Source organism: Boleophthalmus pectinirostris, unplaced genomic scaffold (genome assembly GCF_026225935.1).
Source record: "Boleophthalmus pectinirostris isolate CB_2022bp ecotype Guang Dong unplaced genomic scaffold, ASM2622593v1 HiC_scaffold_14, whole genome shotgun sequence".
Lineage (NCBI taxonomy): Eukaryota > Metazoa > Chordata > Actinopteri > Gobiiformes > Gobiidae > Boleophthalmus > Boleophthalmus pectinirostris.
The window spans coordinates 33,074,833-33,089,634 of NW_026571047.1; the positions used below are offsets into that span (position 1 = coordinate 33,074,833).

Consider the following 14,802-nt stretch of genomic DNA (forward strand, 5'->3'; position numbering starts at 1 on the left):
GGACCACACATGGATTGGACTAAACCTGGACCAAACCAACATGAAACAAACCTGAACTAGACCTAGATTTGGAGTAGACCTGGACTAGACCTGAATTAAACCTGGACCAGACCTGGACTAGAGCTGAATTAAACCTGGACTAGACCTGGACTAAACCTGGAGCAGACCTGGTCTAAACCTTGACTAGACCTGGACCAGACCTAGACCACACTTGGACTATACTTGGACCAAACGGCATGAAAGCTGGACTAGACCTAGATCTGGACTAGACCTGGACTAGACCTGATCTAGACCTGGACCAGACTGAAAATAGACCAAGATTTGAACTAGACCATGAATGGACCTGGACCAAGCATCAGGGGAGTCCTGATTTTAGTTCTGGTTTATTTCTCATTTAGTCCTGGTTTAATCCTGGTTAAGTCCTGGTTTAGTCCTGGTTTTGGTTAATTTAGCTTCTTTTTTTTTTTTTACTTTACCAAAATTTCCTGTTGTTTTCCCAATAAAAACTCGACGCACAAACCAAAGCACCATATATTTATTTATAGAAAACAATATTAATATAATTTTTTCTATAATTGTAAAAAATATAAAACTTTTGACACATGAAATGGTCAGAGTCGAGACATTCACAAAAGTCTAAGTGCAGAAAATATTCATAAAAACTCTCGTACCAACCATAGACCGTATTTATGGACCGTCAGCCTCGATGAGCTTCACTTGACTGGAGACAAACGGTTTACAGGCGACGTCCACTTTTTTTACACAGTCTACGGCACAAACACAGTGGCTCCTTCCTAATCTCCTAATAAACTATTTTCATCTTTTGTTTACAAAAATAGAAATCCTTTTAAGAGTCCATTCACAAAAGGAACCAAAATCGTCTTTAAAGATCCGAATTTACTCAAAAACCTCAAAAACGGACTCTTCTTTTTAGCTTTAAGTCGTGTTATAATGTTGTTTTCCTCCTCAAAAACAGACCTGGAGTTGTGTTTTGTTTCATTCACACGTTTGAGTAATTATTTATTATTAGTCTGTTCACATCTCCAAAGCTCAAAATTCTCTGTTCCTCCTTGTGATGTCATGAAGTGGTAGTTCAAGTTCAAGTGAACAGCTCCTTTTACCTTTAGTTCAGTAGAGATTGGCAATTTAGACCCATTTTAGTTATGGTTTAGAATTGGTTTAGAACCAATCTGGTTGAGTCCTGGTTTAGTTCTGGTTTAGTCCTGGTTTATTCTGGTTAGTTCTGGTTTAGTTCTGGTTTAGTCCTGGTTTAGACCTGGTTTAGACCTGGTTTAGTCCTGGTTTAGTCCTGGTTTAGTTCTGGTTTAGTCCTGGTTTAGTCCTGGTTTAGTTCTGGTTTAGTCCTGGCTTGATCCTGTTAAAGGTGACATTTTGAGGACTTTTCACAATTCAGAAGATATAATATTGTGATATAAATTGTTAATCGCTATGGCAATGGTCCTAATTTGTCATCACGCTGAAACCTGGTTTAGTTCTGGTTTAGTCCTGATTTAGTCATGGTTTTTGGTCCTGTTAAAGGTGACATTTTGAGGACTTTTCATGATTCAAAAGGTCATAATTTGTCATCATACTGAAACCCATGGATAGACTAAGGTTTAGACCTGGTTTAGTCCTGGTTTAATTCTAGTTTAGTTCTAGTTTAGTCCTGGTTTAGTTCTGGTTTTGTCCTGGTTTTGTTCTAGTTTAGTTCTAGTTTAGTCCTGGTTTAATTCTGGTTTAGTCCTGGTTTAATTTTAGTTTAGTCCTGGTTTAATTTTAGTTTAGTCCTGATTTAGTCCTGGTTTAGTCTTGATTTAGTTCTGGTTTAGTCGTGGTTTAATTTTAGTTTAGTTCTGGTTTAGTCTTGGTTAAGTCTCGGTTTAGTCCTGATTTAGCCCTGGTTTAGTCCTGGTTTAGTTCTAGTTTTGTTCTAGTTTAGTCCTAGTTTAGTTCTGGTTGTTTAGATCGGCAGTTCCAGGGCTGAAATTATCCAAATGATTCTACTGAAGGTATGTGGAGTTTAAAAACACAATGGAGCACTTCCTGTATCACCACATCACATCACAAGGTGGAACTGAGTGTTTTCTATTTGAGGATTTCTGTGCTAAACATGTGTGAACGAAACAAAACACAGCTCCAGTTCTGTTTGTGATGATGAAACGACATTATGACACAGATCAGAACACGGCGTGACATGGATCTTTTAAATTATTCCTGTTCTTAGATCAGATCCGGCTGATCCTAGTCCCGCCCCTCCCTCCTCTCCCTCTCCCTGATTGGTCTGTGTTCCGGGTGCCTGGCTCTGATTGGCCCGTCGCCGCGTGGTACGTGCAGGTGCTTGAGTCGGATGGGCTGCTTGTTGAAGCGCTCCATGATCTCCCGGATGCGCGACAGGTTGGTCCTGGTGAGGGTGAAGTGGCAGGGCGTGGGTTTGGGGTCGTAGCCCACCTCACACCTGCGAGAGCTGGACGCGAAGCCCACCGCCCGGGCCCACACGCGGTACTCCCCCGGGTTCAGCAGACGCCAGTAATCTCCGTCTGCGGCTGAGGAGAGGTGAGAGAGGTTTGTCAGTATTCACTGTATTCCTCTAGCTTCATTCATGAGCCGGTTTCACTTCGTGGAAACCATCTGACTTCGCAGCTTTAGGATTTGATCGCTCGACGGTAGGCGGGTACTACTGAATGTTTGGTGAATTTCATCAAGGGAACAGACGTTATTGCCCTTCTCTTCTTCCTACGGGATTTGGGAATAGCTTGATATAACAGTTAACCCCATTAGCGGAGCATTACATACATCTCGACCAAATAGCAGCGACTGGTTAAATAAAAAAAGCACCCGCCTACTGTCGAGCGAATGAATCCTAATGCTGTGAGGTCAGACGGTTTCCATGAAGTGAAACCGGCTGATGAATCAAGCTAGTAGAATCCATGGCAAAAGGAGAAATAAAATTTGTCACCTGGATAAAAGTTTATTTGGTTTAATCCATTTTGCAGCTCATCCAAGCTGCTTCTTCATTTCTGGTCAGATTCTGTCAAACACTTGGGCTACGTTCAGACTGCAGGGCTTAACGCTCAATTCCGATTTTTTTGTGAAATCCGATGTTTTTTGCGAGGTCATTCACATTTCCAATAAAGTGCGACTTGTATGTGATCCCCTGTGTGAACGTTAAATGGCCCGAAAGTGTCCCGTATGTGCACTGGAGACACGACGACATCAACCGCAGTGAGCGTGCTCTGTGTTTACGGAAGTTGTCCAAACATGGACGCGAGCATTGAGCACCTGGAGATTTTAAAGTTTCACTCGTACAGGAGCAAGAACATGAACAACTTACTTGTTTTAAGGAGGAGATTGAGAAGGAGAAGGACGAGGTTTTTGGCCGTGGTGTTTTGTGGGACAGCGGCAGCAACGTCCGTTGAAAGGAACGTGTGGATGTGGAGACGGAGCCAAGAGTGGTGAGTGGTGATGTGCTTCGCTTCAGTGACACGGAGTTCATCGACAATTTTTGCCTACTTCTGCGCAGAATAGTGACGTTTGTGGCTTGTTGATAACGTGTAGGTGGATGAATGCGCTTTGGCCGTTCAGACTGAAGTCGCATGTCAAAAGATCAGATATGTATCGGTTTCAAGACCACATATCCAAGTGGCCTGGGTCACATTTGAAAAAATCAGATCTGTGTGGTTCAGACTGTCATTAAAAGATCGGATACAGGTCACATAGAGGCCAAAAAATTGGATTTGGGTCACTTCAGGCTGCAGTCTGAACGCAGCCTTACTTATATCTGCCTGAAGGGAGGAGCTAATTACAATGAAACTACTCTGAAACTAACACATGTACTTGTTTACAGTTTCTATTTGTTAGTAAGGTCTATTGAATTGCACTGAGTGTGGATCATATTAGGAGAATCATTCAGAGTCATAATGGAGCTTTCACACCTCTGGACCTGACCTGACTACAGCTATTGTTCTCTTTGTTTTGATTTAGGTTTGAGGACTGAGTTGTAAATAGGAGACAAATGAAGTCTGAGTCCTCTATTTCAGTTCAAGGAAGGATCAAGAGGCAACTTGGATGAGCTGCGAAACGTATTCGACCAAAATAAAATTTTCTCCAGTAGATAAACTGAATTTCTCCTTTTGCCATGTTCTTTTTATGAAAATTGTAGTAAAGTAGTTTGTATCTATGGTGTGATAGAGGTTCTACAGCTCAAATCTCATCATAGTACAGAAAAATAACAATTATTTCTTCACTAGTAATGGACTAATTGACTGGCATGAACAGTAGATACTGCTTTTAAAACTCCATATACAGTTAAGTAGTAATATTTAGAGATGAGTCCTAACCCTCTCCGATTCGCTAAACCTGTTCTAATTGGCCTAAACCTCTCTCTCTGTTCGGCTGTACAAGTTTTGATTGGTCGTAGCCCCTCTCTGATTGGCTGTACCTGTCTTGACGTCGTGGTAGATGCCCTCCACAGAGATGGTTGCGTTGGCGATGGGTCGACCCTGAAGATCTTTGACCACTCCTTTGATTCCTCTGTGCACCTGAAGGCGGAGCAGCATCACAGTTACACCACATCAAAAGTGACATGAACTCTGCGGATCAGACCCACTGGACCAATCACAGAGCAGCATTCTGGCTTGGGTGAAGTCAAAGGTGAAGCGCCCAAAACAAACATGGCGATGCTGATGATATTTTGTTGTATGCAGATTAAATTATGCTGCTTTCCAACTTTCTTTAGTGATAAAGTAGAAATATTTTGTCCCAGTAGAGATACACTGTAATTTTGTGTGCATACGTTTATGGTGTTGTTGTTGATTTATGTTTCTGATTTGCCAGTTGTGAGATCAGGAGTACCCAGCTGAAGGATTAACTGTTTTATTTTGGGTTAAACGTGTATTATGTGCAGTACCTGTTCCATGAAGACGAGCAGAGCCTCCCTGTTGTTCTCCCATTCCTCCGGTAACTCGCTCTCGTGAGGAAACTTATCACAGCCCACGAACATGGAGAGCTCGAAACAGTTTGTGTGCAGGTAACTGAAGTCATTCATGCCTTCAAAATAAAACACACAAATATGAAATACAAAATATATAACAGGTAACTGAAGTCATTCATGTCTTCAAAATAAAAATACAAAATATATAACAGGTAATTGAAGTCATGCACGCCTTCAAAATAAAGGACACAAATATACAACAAATAATTGAAGTCATTCATGCTTTCAAAATAAAGGACACAAATATACAACAAATAACTGAAGTCATTCATGCCTTCAAAATAAAATACAAAATATGTAACAGGTAACTGAAGTAAATCATGTCTTCAAAATAAAACACACACACACACAGATAGGTAACAGGTGAATGAAGTCATGTATGTCTTCAAAATAAAATACAAAATATGTAATAGGTAACTGAAGTCAATCATCCCTTCAAAATAAAATACAAAATATATAACAAGTAATTGAAGTCATTCATCCCTTCAAAATAAAACACATACAGATATATAATAAGTAATTGAAGTCATTCATGCCTTCAAAATAAAACACACAAATGTTAAAATTGCACCAAATGCCTCTAGTTGGGCTCATTTGCATTTACATTCAACTATGTAAAAAAAAAAAAAAAAAAAAAACACGCATTCTTTCTTCTCCATGTGGGACCTGTAACTTGGCCTGGTGCCGTCTCTATGGTAGATAAGTTAATGCCCTACTCTGGAAAATTCAAGGAAAGGATTAACAGCAAGTGGCAGATCCTACACAGAAAAAGTTCCGTAGTGCACCTTTACATCTCCAGTAAAGTAGACAGTGTGTGTTTGTCGTACTCACTCCCGGGTGCAGTGTGCCAGGCCGCCCCGTTGATGGCGCCGTCCTCTTTGGCGAAGTCCTCGGTGTGACAGACCCTCCTCTGAGCCGCCGTCATGAGGCGATGTGTGGACGCGTACGAGAACGCCAACCACCTGAGACAGAAATGTACAACACAGAAAAGTACTATACTCAATGTGCTAACTATAGAGGAGGTAGTAGTATTAGTAAGAGCAGTAGTAGTATTCGTAGTAGTTGTAGTACTGGTCAGAAAGGGTCAGCAGATCTGTGTCAGAGCTGTTTGTTTCCTGCAGTATCTCAGCAGCCTCCAGGGGACGCCATGTAAACACAACAGGAAAGGCCTGGTTCTTCCTCCGCTCTGGTGTTTTGGTTGTGGTGGTTCATTCTGACAAAGGATTTCCTCTGGAAGGTCTGGAGTATTTCATTTTATTAATAGTCGGTGTTAGAGTAACAGATTGTTGGTACTAGTCGCAAACGAACTAGTAATATGAAAAGTAGCAGCAGTTGCAGTAATAGTAGTAGCAGTAGAAGAAGTGGTAGTAATAGTAGTAGCTGTAGTAGTAGTAATAGTAGCAATAGCAGTAGTAGTAGTAGCAGTAGTAGTAGTAGTAGCAGTAGTAATAGCAGTAGTAACAGTAGCAGTTGTAGAAGTAGTTGTTGCAGTAGCTGTAGCAGTAGTAATACTAGTAGTAGTAGTAGTAGTGTGTGGCAGTAGTAGTAGTAGTAGTAGTAGCAGTAGCAGTTGCAGAAGTAGCAGTAGTAGTAGTAGTAGTCGTAGTAGCTGTAGTAGTAATAGTAGTAGTAGTAGCAGTAGTTGCTGTAGTCATAGTAATGTAGTAGTAAGTAGTAGTAGTAGTAGTAGCAGTAGTAGTAGTAGTAGTAGTAGTAGTAGTAGTAGTAGTAGTAGTAGTAGTAGTAGTAGTACGTAGTAGTAGTAGCAGTTGTTGTAGTCGTAGCAGCTGTAGTAGTAATAGCAGCAGTAGTACTAGTAGTATTAGTAGTTGTCGTATTAGTTGTAGTAGTAGTAATAGTAATAATAGTAGTAGCCTGTAGTAGTAGTAGTAGTAGTAGTAGTAGTAGTAGTATATCACCTGAACACGTGGTCGTCGGGGGAGGGGCTGGCCTTGCGTATCACACCCACAGATCGAGTCTTGTCGTAGGGGAAGGTGACCACCAGCTCCCCCCCCTGGAGGTTTCCCCCGAGGACGAATGGGAACTTCTCCATCCACGAGATCAGGGCTCGTGTCTCCACTGCCACCTAGAGGACAGGAGGAGAAGGCACAGTCTTTACAAAAAGAAATATTTATAGTTTTATTTTGTTTTTTCAATTATACAAATAACAATAATCAGTTAATACTACTACTATTACCACCACTACTGCTACTACTGTTACTACTACTACTACCATCACCACTACCACTACTACTGTTACTACTACCATCATCACTATCACTACTACCGTTACTACAACTATTATAGCACCATTACCGCACCTAGTACTACTACTACTACTACTACTACCACCACCACTACCACTCCTAATGTTAGTACTACTATTACTACCACTACCATTACTACTACAACTATTATAGCACCACTATCGCACCTACTCCTACTACTACTACTACCACTGTTACTACTACTACTACCACTACCATTACTACTACAACTACTACTGTTACTACTACTACTACTACTACTACCACTACCATTACTGCTACTACTGTTACTACTACTATTACCACCACCACTATCGCTACTACCATTACTACTACAACTATTATAGCCCTACTATCGCTACTACTACTACTTCTACTACTACTACTATAACTACCACTACCACTACTACTACTACAACTACTACTGTTACTACAACTACTATTATCACCACCACTACCACTACTACTACTACTACCAGCCACTACCATTACTACTACTACTACCACTACTACCACTACCACCACTACCACCACTACCACTACTACTACTATAACTACTACTGTTACTACAACTACTACCACTACACTACTACTACTACCAGCCACTACCACTACTACTACTACTACCACTACCACCACTACCACCACTACCACCACTACCAATACTACTAATACTAATACTACTACTTCTAATAATACTACAGTTTCTTCATCTTCTTTCCTCCATCTCTGGGACCATGTTTCTTGTATCAGAGGATCTTTCTCAGGCCGTCTGTCTTAGGGGATCCCAGGATCAGACTTCTATTCTGGGCTGAAGCATGACTCACTGCAGCCTCTCTGGACTCTGGACTGGAGATAAAAATAGCACCAAAGTCTGCGTCACAAATAGACCACGCTCTCCCAAAATAACCCGGAGGAGACGCCGGAACACAGCGGATAACAGGGAGTTTGTTTATAGTGTGAGAAAAACACAAAAAGGACTGGGTTATATAATTTGATAATGTTTTAATTTCAGATGGACGACAGTGGACAGTTAATGCTCATATCTTGATGTAGGGACAAAATAGCAAGATTAAAACCCCAACATCTTGTAAACGGGTTAATACAAACATTTTAAGGTCAGAATGAAGAGTCTGACAGCTGCAGTTACAATTTTTCGACCAATTGCAACCAGAGCTCAAAGGAACCACTGCTCACTTCCTATATGGAATGTGGCGTATAAAAATGTACATTAGCCATGTTCATTTATACATATACAGTCTATGGAGCAAATATATGGAAGGGTACCAGCTAATGGAACAAACAGGAGTCTTTTTTTGTGTGTGTGTTGTTTTTCTTTCTTATTAGTATTACTATTAGAGGGCTGGGAGCTTATAAGGCAGAATTTTTCTGAAACAGGGGCTTTTAAGGGGCCACATGTTCAGTCAGAGGCCAAGTACAGGGAATAACCAAGCACACACTATTAATTCAGTACGGACAGTCCTCCAGTACCTCTTTTCAAACACAAATGAAACATTATGAAGCAGTAAAGTATGGAATCCAACTCTGTGAATGGTAATGTTCAAGCGTTTCAAGCATAGTCAGTAAAAAAAAAAAAAGTCCTCCACAGGTCTGTTTCTTCCAAGCCCCGGGGTTTCAGAATGGCCGCCCATTCAAGTTGATGGGCCGAACTCAATGGCGCATGATTCCAGATTCAACTTTAGCCCGGTGAGGTACTTCTGGTGGCTGTGGGCCTATTGAGCATGTGCAGTCGCGCTCTTTTCTCCTGCAAGCACAAGCCAATGCACATGAGCGCGCACACGGAGCGCGGTCTCGTGTATCACGTGATCACTTTGACTAATCAAAGTGAGAGGAGCTACAGTAGAGCCGGAGCTATTGATTATAAAGTGTTATTTAAGACAACTGAAGGGTTTTGAGCTGAGAAAAATCCGACATTTTTGAAAGTTGTAGGTCCCTGTCAGCCGAACACGAGCGGTTTGGAATAGGGTGACCATTTTTCCATTTGTGAAAACCTGGACACCTTACCAGGGGTGGGGCCTCGACATTGAGCTGCTCTCACCTCGCAACCTGTGCACATGGTCTCCCACTTGCCCTGACCGGGAAGGAAAATGGAAAATTTCTTGTTCAAGTCATTGTTAAATACGCATTTGTGCTTCGGTATGTTGCAGATTGACCGACTGTTTGTGTCTGCTTGCTCCTTTTGAGTTACAGAGAGCGACAAGAGACGCTCAGTTTAATGGCCCCAATGAAAGGAAATGAAAACCTGGACATTTCCATCACTTAAAAAAAAACAAAAAAAAAACAGACTCCCAGGACAAAAAACAGACATGTCCGGGGAAAAACGAACGTTGGTCACCCTAGTTTGTGATTACATTGCGCTCTAGGAGAAAAATCCTTTCTCGGCCCAGGAGATTTTTTTCCGCTGAAGTACCAATGAGTGTCACTACGTCAACTGGAGGCAGCTACAAGCAACAACACCCTCGAGTTATTTTAATAGATCCATGCTTTCTTCTCCCATTAAGCTGTATAGGTCTTCTGCCGCCAAGAGTTTGGGGGTGGAATTGCATCAGTGATAATTGAATTCTCCAGTTGTTCTTCTCGTCAGCTGATTGACAAAACTGGGGCATGTTGAGGAGAAAATTCAGTTTGTCGACTGGACAAAAGTTAGTTTGGTTGAAGATGTTTCGCAGCTCATCCAAGCTGCTTCTTCAGTTCTGGTCAGAATGCTGGTGGATAGTATTTTCTTGTCTGAGATGGCTATATTTATGTATGTATATGTGTGTATGTACTGTATGTGTTCTTGTTTGTTTGTTTGTTTTGTTTTCTGCTTTTTCACCTAGATTGTCAGGATGCATTATATATGTTGAAGACACATGTTCAAAATAAATAAATATAACTATGAGATTGTTAAATGATGACGTCACTTCTGGGTCCAAACGACAACTTTCACAGCTCATTTCTAGCTTTACTTTTCATAAAACAAGAGACAAATATCATTCAGAATCTTATGTTTAACTACAAATTGTATCGAATATGTAAATAACGTAATAATAATCTATCATAACTCGGATTACCAGTGTGTATTTCTCACTAACTGCTGATCACAACCTTCTTTCACACTTATAATCTTATTAGAGTTAAACTTCTCTGTCTCTTTTTAATACAAGTGTCACAGTGACATCGTCCTTCACAATATTGATACTTTGCAGCTGATGCCAACTACATTCTCTGGAGGTTGAAGCTAACTGGAGGTACTGCTCTGTCTGAAGCTCTGTTACTAAATCTGATCAAGAAGAACTGACACTCCAGCGTGATATCATTGCAAAGTACATTCTTAAATATGCTGTATGTAAGAAAATGGTTCTGATTGGACACACAGAAGGACCAGTTGCTGTGTGTCCACCACTGACCGAGCCGTTGCGTTCCTGGTACCAGTCGGGGATGGGCAGGTGGTGGTTGGGGACTCTCCGGGGGACCAGCTTCTTTGCCTCAGCCTCCCATAAGATGGAGTTCAGATCTGGGAAGTTATGGTGGATGTCTATGCCCTCCTGACTCCAGCGCCCCAGAGACCAGCCGCTCAGCTCAGAACCCTGGGAAAACACAGAATTATGTCAGACGCCTTCCCGTCCTCCAAACTCCCTGTAGCATTAAACTGAGGTAGGGGCAGGTCAGATGTCTCTAGTTAATCTGCAGGTGTGGTGTGGCTGGAAATATAACAGAGGTGGAGTATGAAGTGGACATTATTAGACCAATCACAGTGTTTGTCATTCCTCCAGACCCCGCCCCCTTCACTCTCTTCTTTAGTCCACCAAGTACAGCCCAAATCATATTGTTATTTTATATTTTAATTTGATCTGAAAGTATGAGTTACTCAATACACACACGATATTAAAAGTCCACATAATAGCTCGACCTGGGCGACCTGTCACCTGCACAAAGAGGTGAGACTGGGTAATGGTTTTGTGCTGCCCTCTGTCCTTTTAAGCGCACGCCCTGGTGCTGTGCATGTGACGCATGAATCAGGCAATAATCTTTATGATGTTGTTATGTTATGATCCTGCTAACCCTGCCTCGACGTCCTGGATCTCTTCACTTAAACTGTGAGTTTTCTCAGAGTGAGTCCAGAGCAGAGATGGCTGAGCAGTTTGCAGCAGTGGAGGACTATCTGACCTGTGCTGTGTGTCTGGAGACCTTTAAAGAGCCGGTGACTCTGGGCTGTAACCACAGCTTCTGCTCCAACTGTCTCCATGAATACTGGGACAAGAACAACACCAAGAACTGCCCCGTCTGCAGGAGGAAGTCTTCTAAAGATGGTACTCTTATAAACTTTGCCTTAAAGAAGTTGTGTGTCTCTTTCAGTGACAAACTGAAGTCACAGGACAGAGCTGCAGTCTGCAGCTCTCACCCAGAGGTGCCCCCTCTGTTCTGCACAGACGAGGCCCGGCTTCTGTGTCCTGTGTGTGAGTTCTCTGAGCACAGAGAGCACACGGTGGTGCCTCTGGAGCAGGCAGAGAGGGACCTGAAGGAGCAGCTCCAGTCTCAGGTGGAGGATCTAAGGAGGCACAGAGCAAAGGCCCAGACTCTGGAGCAGAGCTACAGAGAGACACAGCAGCACGTGCACAGACAGGCTGAGCTCTGTGAGAGGAACATCAGAGCAGAGTTTGATCGTTTACACAGGTTCCTCAAGGAGGAGGAGGAGCTCCAGCTCTCCATGCTCAGGGAGGAGAAGAGCAGACAAGCCCAGAACATGGCCTCTCAGCTGGGCAGGCTCACAGAGACACTGGCCTCTCTGGAGCAGAACATCCAGGAGCTGGAGAAGCAGCTGGAGAAGAAAGCCGAGGACTTCCTCCGCTCCTACAGCCCAGCGCAGAGCACCACAGAGCCACCAGACCCCCTCCCTCCTCTGGGGCCTGGACTGCTCCTAAACCAGGCCAAAGTCCTGGGAAATTTGCCCTACAGAGTCTGGAAGAAGATGGGAGAGATGGTCCAGGACAGTCCTGTGGTTCTGGACCCAAACACTGCACATCCATGTCTCAGTCTGTCGGACAATCTGACCTCTTTCACATTAGCAGACGCTCCTCTCCAGGTCCCCAAGAATCCAGAGAGATTCTATAAATATTCTATAGTTTTGGGTTCTGAAGGTTTCAGCTCTGGGAGGCACCACTGGGACGTGGAGGTGGGGGACTACAGTTTCTGGGCACTAGGTGTCGTTAAAGAGTCAATCAACAGGGAAACAGGGAGTCGTTTTGCACAGTCTGGATGTTGGTATTTAAGGCTCATCACAGACAAATACTACACTGGTAATGGGACAGTGAAATTAAAACAACAAGCCCAGAAAGTCCGAGTCCAATTGGACTGTGACAGTGGGACAGTTTCCTTCTATGACTTCAGTGACATGTCTCTTATTTACACTCATAAAAACATTCCCAAAGAGAAACTGTTCCCATGTTTTTATGTGGGACGTACTGAGTGTCAAACCAACAACATCAGGATCTGTGCCAGGTCTGATCCAGGACAAACCTAGGACTAAAACCAGGACTAAACCAGGACTAAACCAGGTCTCTGAGACATTTATCTGAAATAGTTTGTAATGGAAAAATATTTTATTTTTTCTTTAGAATCATTTAGTAACCCCTTAGTTTCATCTTGCTTGTTCATCTCTAGTTTTGTCAATAGTATTTACACATAGACATAATCAGAGCAGCAGCTGTTTGTCAGTTCTCTCTCTTTAAATACTCCACACCTTGGACTGTTTTAATGCCACATGTTAATCCTGATTTCAAACCAGCTCATGTATAATGTTTTGTCATTCTGGTATAAATATTCAGATGCTCTGGACAGAGATTTGCTTGGAGACACCGGGAGGCCCTGTCCTGTCCCTGTCTGCTGCAACAAAGAATAAACCTTTCTGTACTTCGCAATTGACAAGACTTCAGAAATTAATTATTTTCATCACTTAACATTTTCCACAACAAACCAAACTTATATCCACAATTGTTGAACTTTATTATTTATTTGTGACTGTCTCCATAAACTCCTCATAATGAATCTTTTGACATAAAGGTGCACTGTGTAACTTTTCTAGTGCTTCACCGGCTGCTGGACATGTCATTGCTCTGCCAGAAATGTTCCACAGTGTGACATTAAACAGCTCTAGCTTAGATTTATTCAATTACAGGTGGTTTTATAACTGAAAACATTCTGACTGTGAGCGGGGTCGCCTCTCCACAGATTTGACCTGTAACTTGGTCTGGTTTGGTCTCCATGAAGATAGAAAGTAGTAATATGTCCATGGAGAAAAGCATCTGACACCAGAAAAGTTACACAATGCAGCTTTAAAGTAATTTCCACTGAAAACGATCTCATTTTGGAGTTGAATAATGGCACCACTTTCTGAAGCTTTTGTTTATTTATACTGGTGGAGAAGACGCTGAACTTTGTGCCTTTTTTTTTTTTTTTTTTTTTTTTTTTTTTTACATGAATAGACCCAGCAGCATTGAAGGATGGGCCAAATGCAGAGGTTAAATTTCTCTATGGGGACTTTACCGTATACCTAACAAAGATATGAACAATAAATCAGGTAAACAAATCTTAAATCTGACAGTTACAAAGCAAAATCCACCATAAAATTCTGTTCTCCAGCTCAGGTTAAACTATAGTCGTTTATTGTCCTGCAACATCCTGTTCTAACGTCTTATAAAAAGTCTGTATTTTATTACATGTATGTTTTAAAATCTGTTATTGTTTGACAGTATGTCCACACTGCACAATGGAGTGATTGTGAGTATTATTTTGGGGTTAAGTATTTCCTCACATACACATCACTTAAGTGGTAGTGACAAAAAAGCATCCCTGTCATCGGTACATAAAATATTGTACGTAGTAACATTTTCTACGTGGAAAATTGTCTTTCTTTTCCTTTAAATATGTATTTTTTAAAATAAAGGTCATGTCTTCAAATGATTATTAAGTCATATCTACTGCTCATGTTTAACAAGAAGGAAAAATTATAAACAAAAATTGTAGGGAGCAGCAATAACAGAAGTAGTAGTAGTTACAGTATTAGTATTAGTATTATTATTATTATTAGTAGTAGTAGTAGTAGTAGCAGTAGTTGTTGTAGTAGTTGTAGTGTTTTGGTTGGTGATGAAATGGGACATTCTACTGATGGGACTTTGGGCTGCTTTGTCCTTTTAGATCTGTTCGTTTCAAAAAGGCATTCAAAAATTGGCTTTTTTTTTTTTTTTTTTTTTTTTTACAGTTTATTTATATTCACAAAGTTTATCAGAGAGAAATGACCCAGGCTCAGATCTGTTGAAATTGTCAGTTTACTTCTTACTCCCTCTTACTCCTCTTACTTCTGCCTTTGCACTTCTTAGATTTATTATGATATGATGTTCAAAACTGCACTCAAAAACCAAAATTAAAAAAATACCCCAGCTCCTGATCAAGACGAGCTCAAATTTGTGAGTTGGGCTCCTCTGCTCCTGACAAGTATAACCCAGAGACACTGAAAGATGGGTCAAATGCAGAGGAGTGCACCTT

General features: G+C 41.6%; 1 protein-coding gene across 1 annotated transcript in view; it reads right to left on the reverse strand.

The window, feature by feature from the left end:
- Window positions 1-2,241: 2,241 nt before the first annotated feature.
- The window catches only part of cpxm2 (carboxypeptidase X (M14 family), member 2), a 42,652-nt gene continuing 30,091 nt past the window's right edge, over window positions 2,242-14,802 (reverse strand). Inside the window, exons 8-13 of the mRNA XM_055149932.1 lie at window positions 10,668-10,847; window positions 6,910-7,076; window positions 5,822-5,952; window positions 4,907-5,046; window positions 4,439-4,538; window positions 2,242-2,543 (exon numbers count right to left, since the gene is read on the reverse strand). Coding sequence (XP_055005907.1) covers window positions 2,242-2,543; window positions 4,439-4,538; window positions 4,907-5,046; window positions 5,822-5,952; window positions 6,910-7,076; window positions 10,668-10,847 — 1,020 coding nt within the window. The remainder of the gene's footprint in view (window positions 2,544-4,438; window positions 4,539-4,906; window positions 5,047-5,821; window positions 5,953-6,909; window positions 7,077-10,667; window positions 10,848-14,802) is intronic.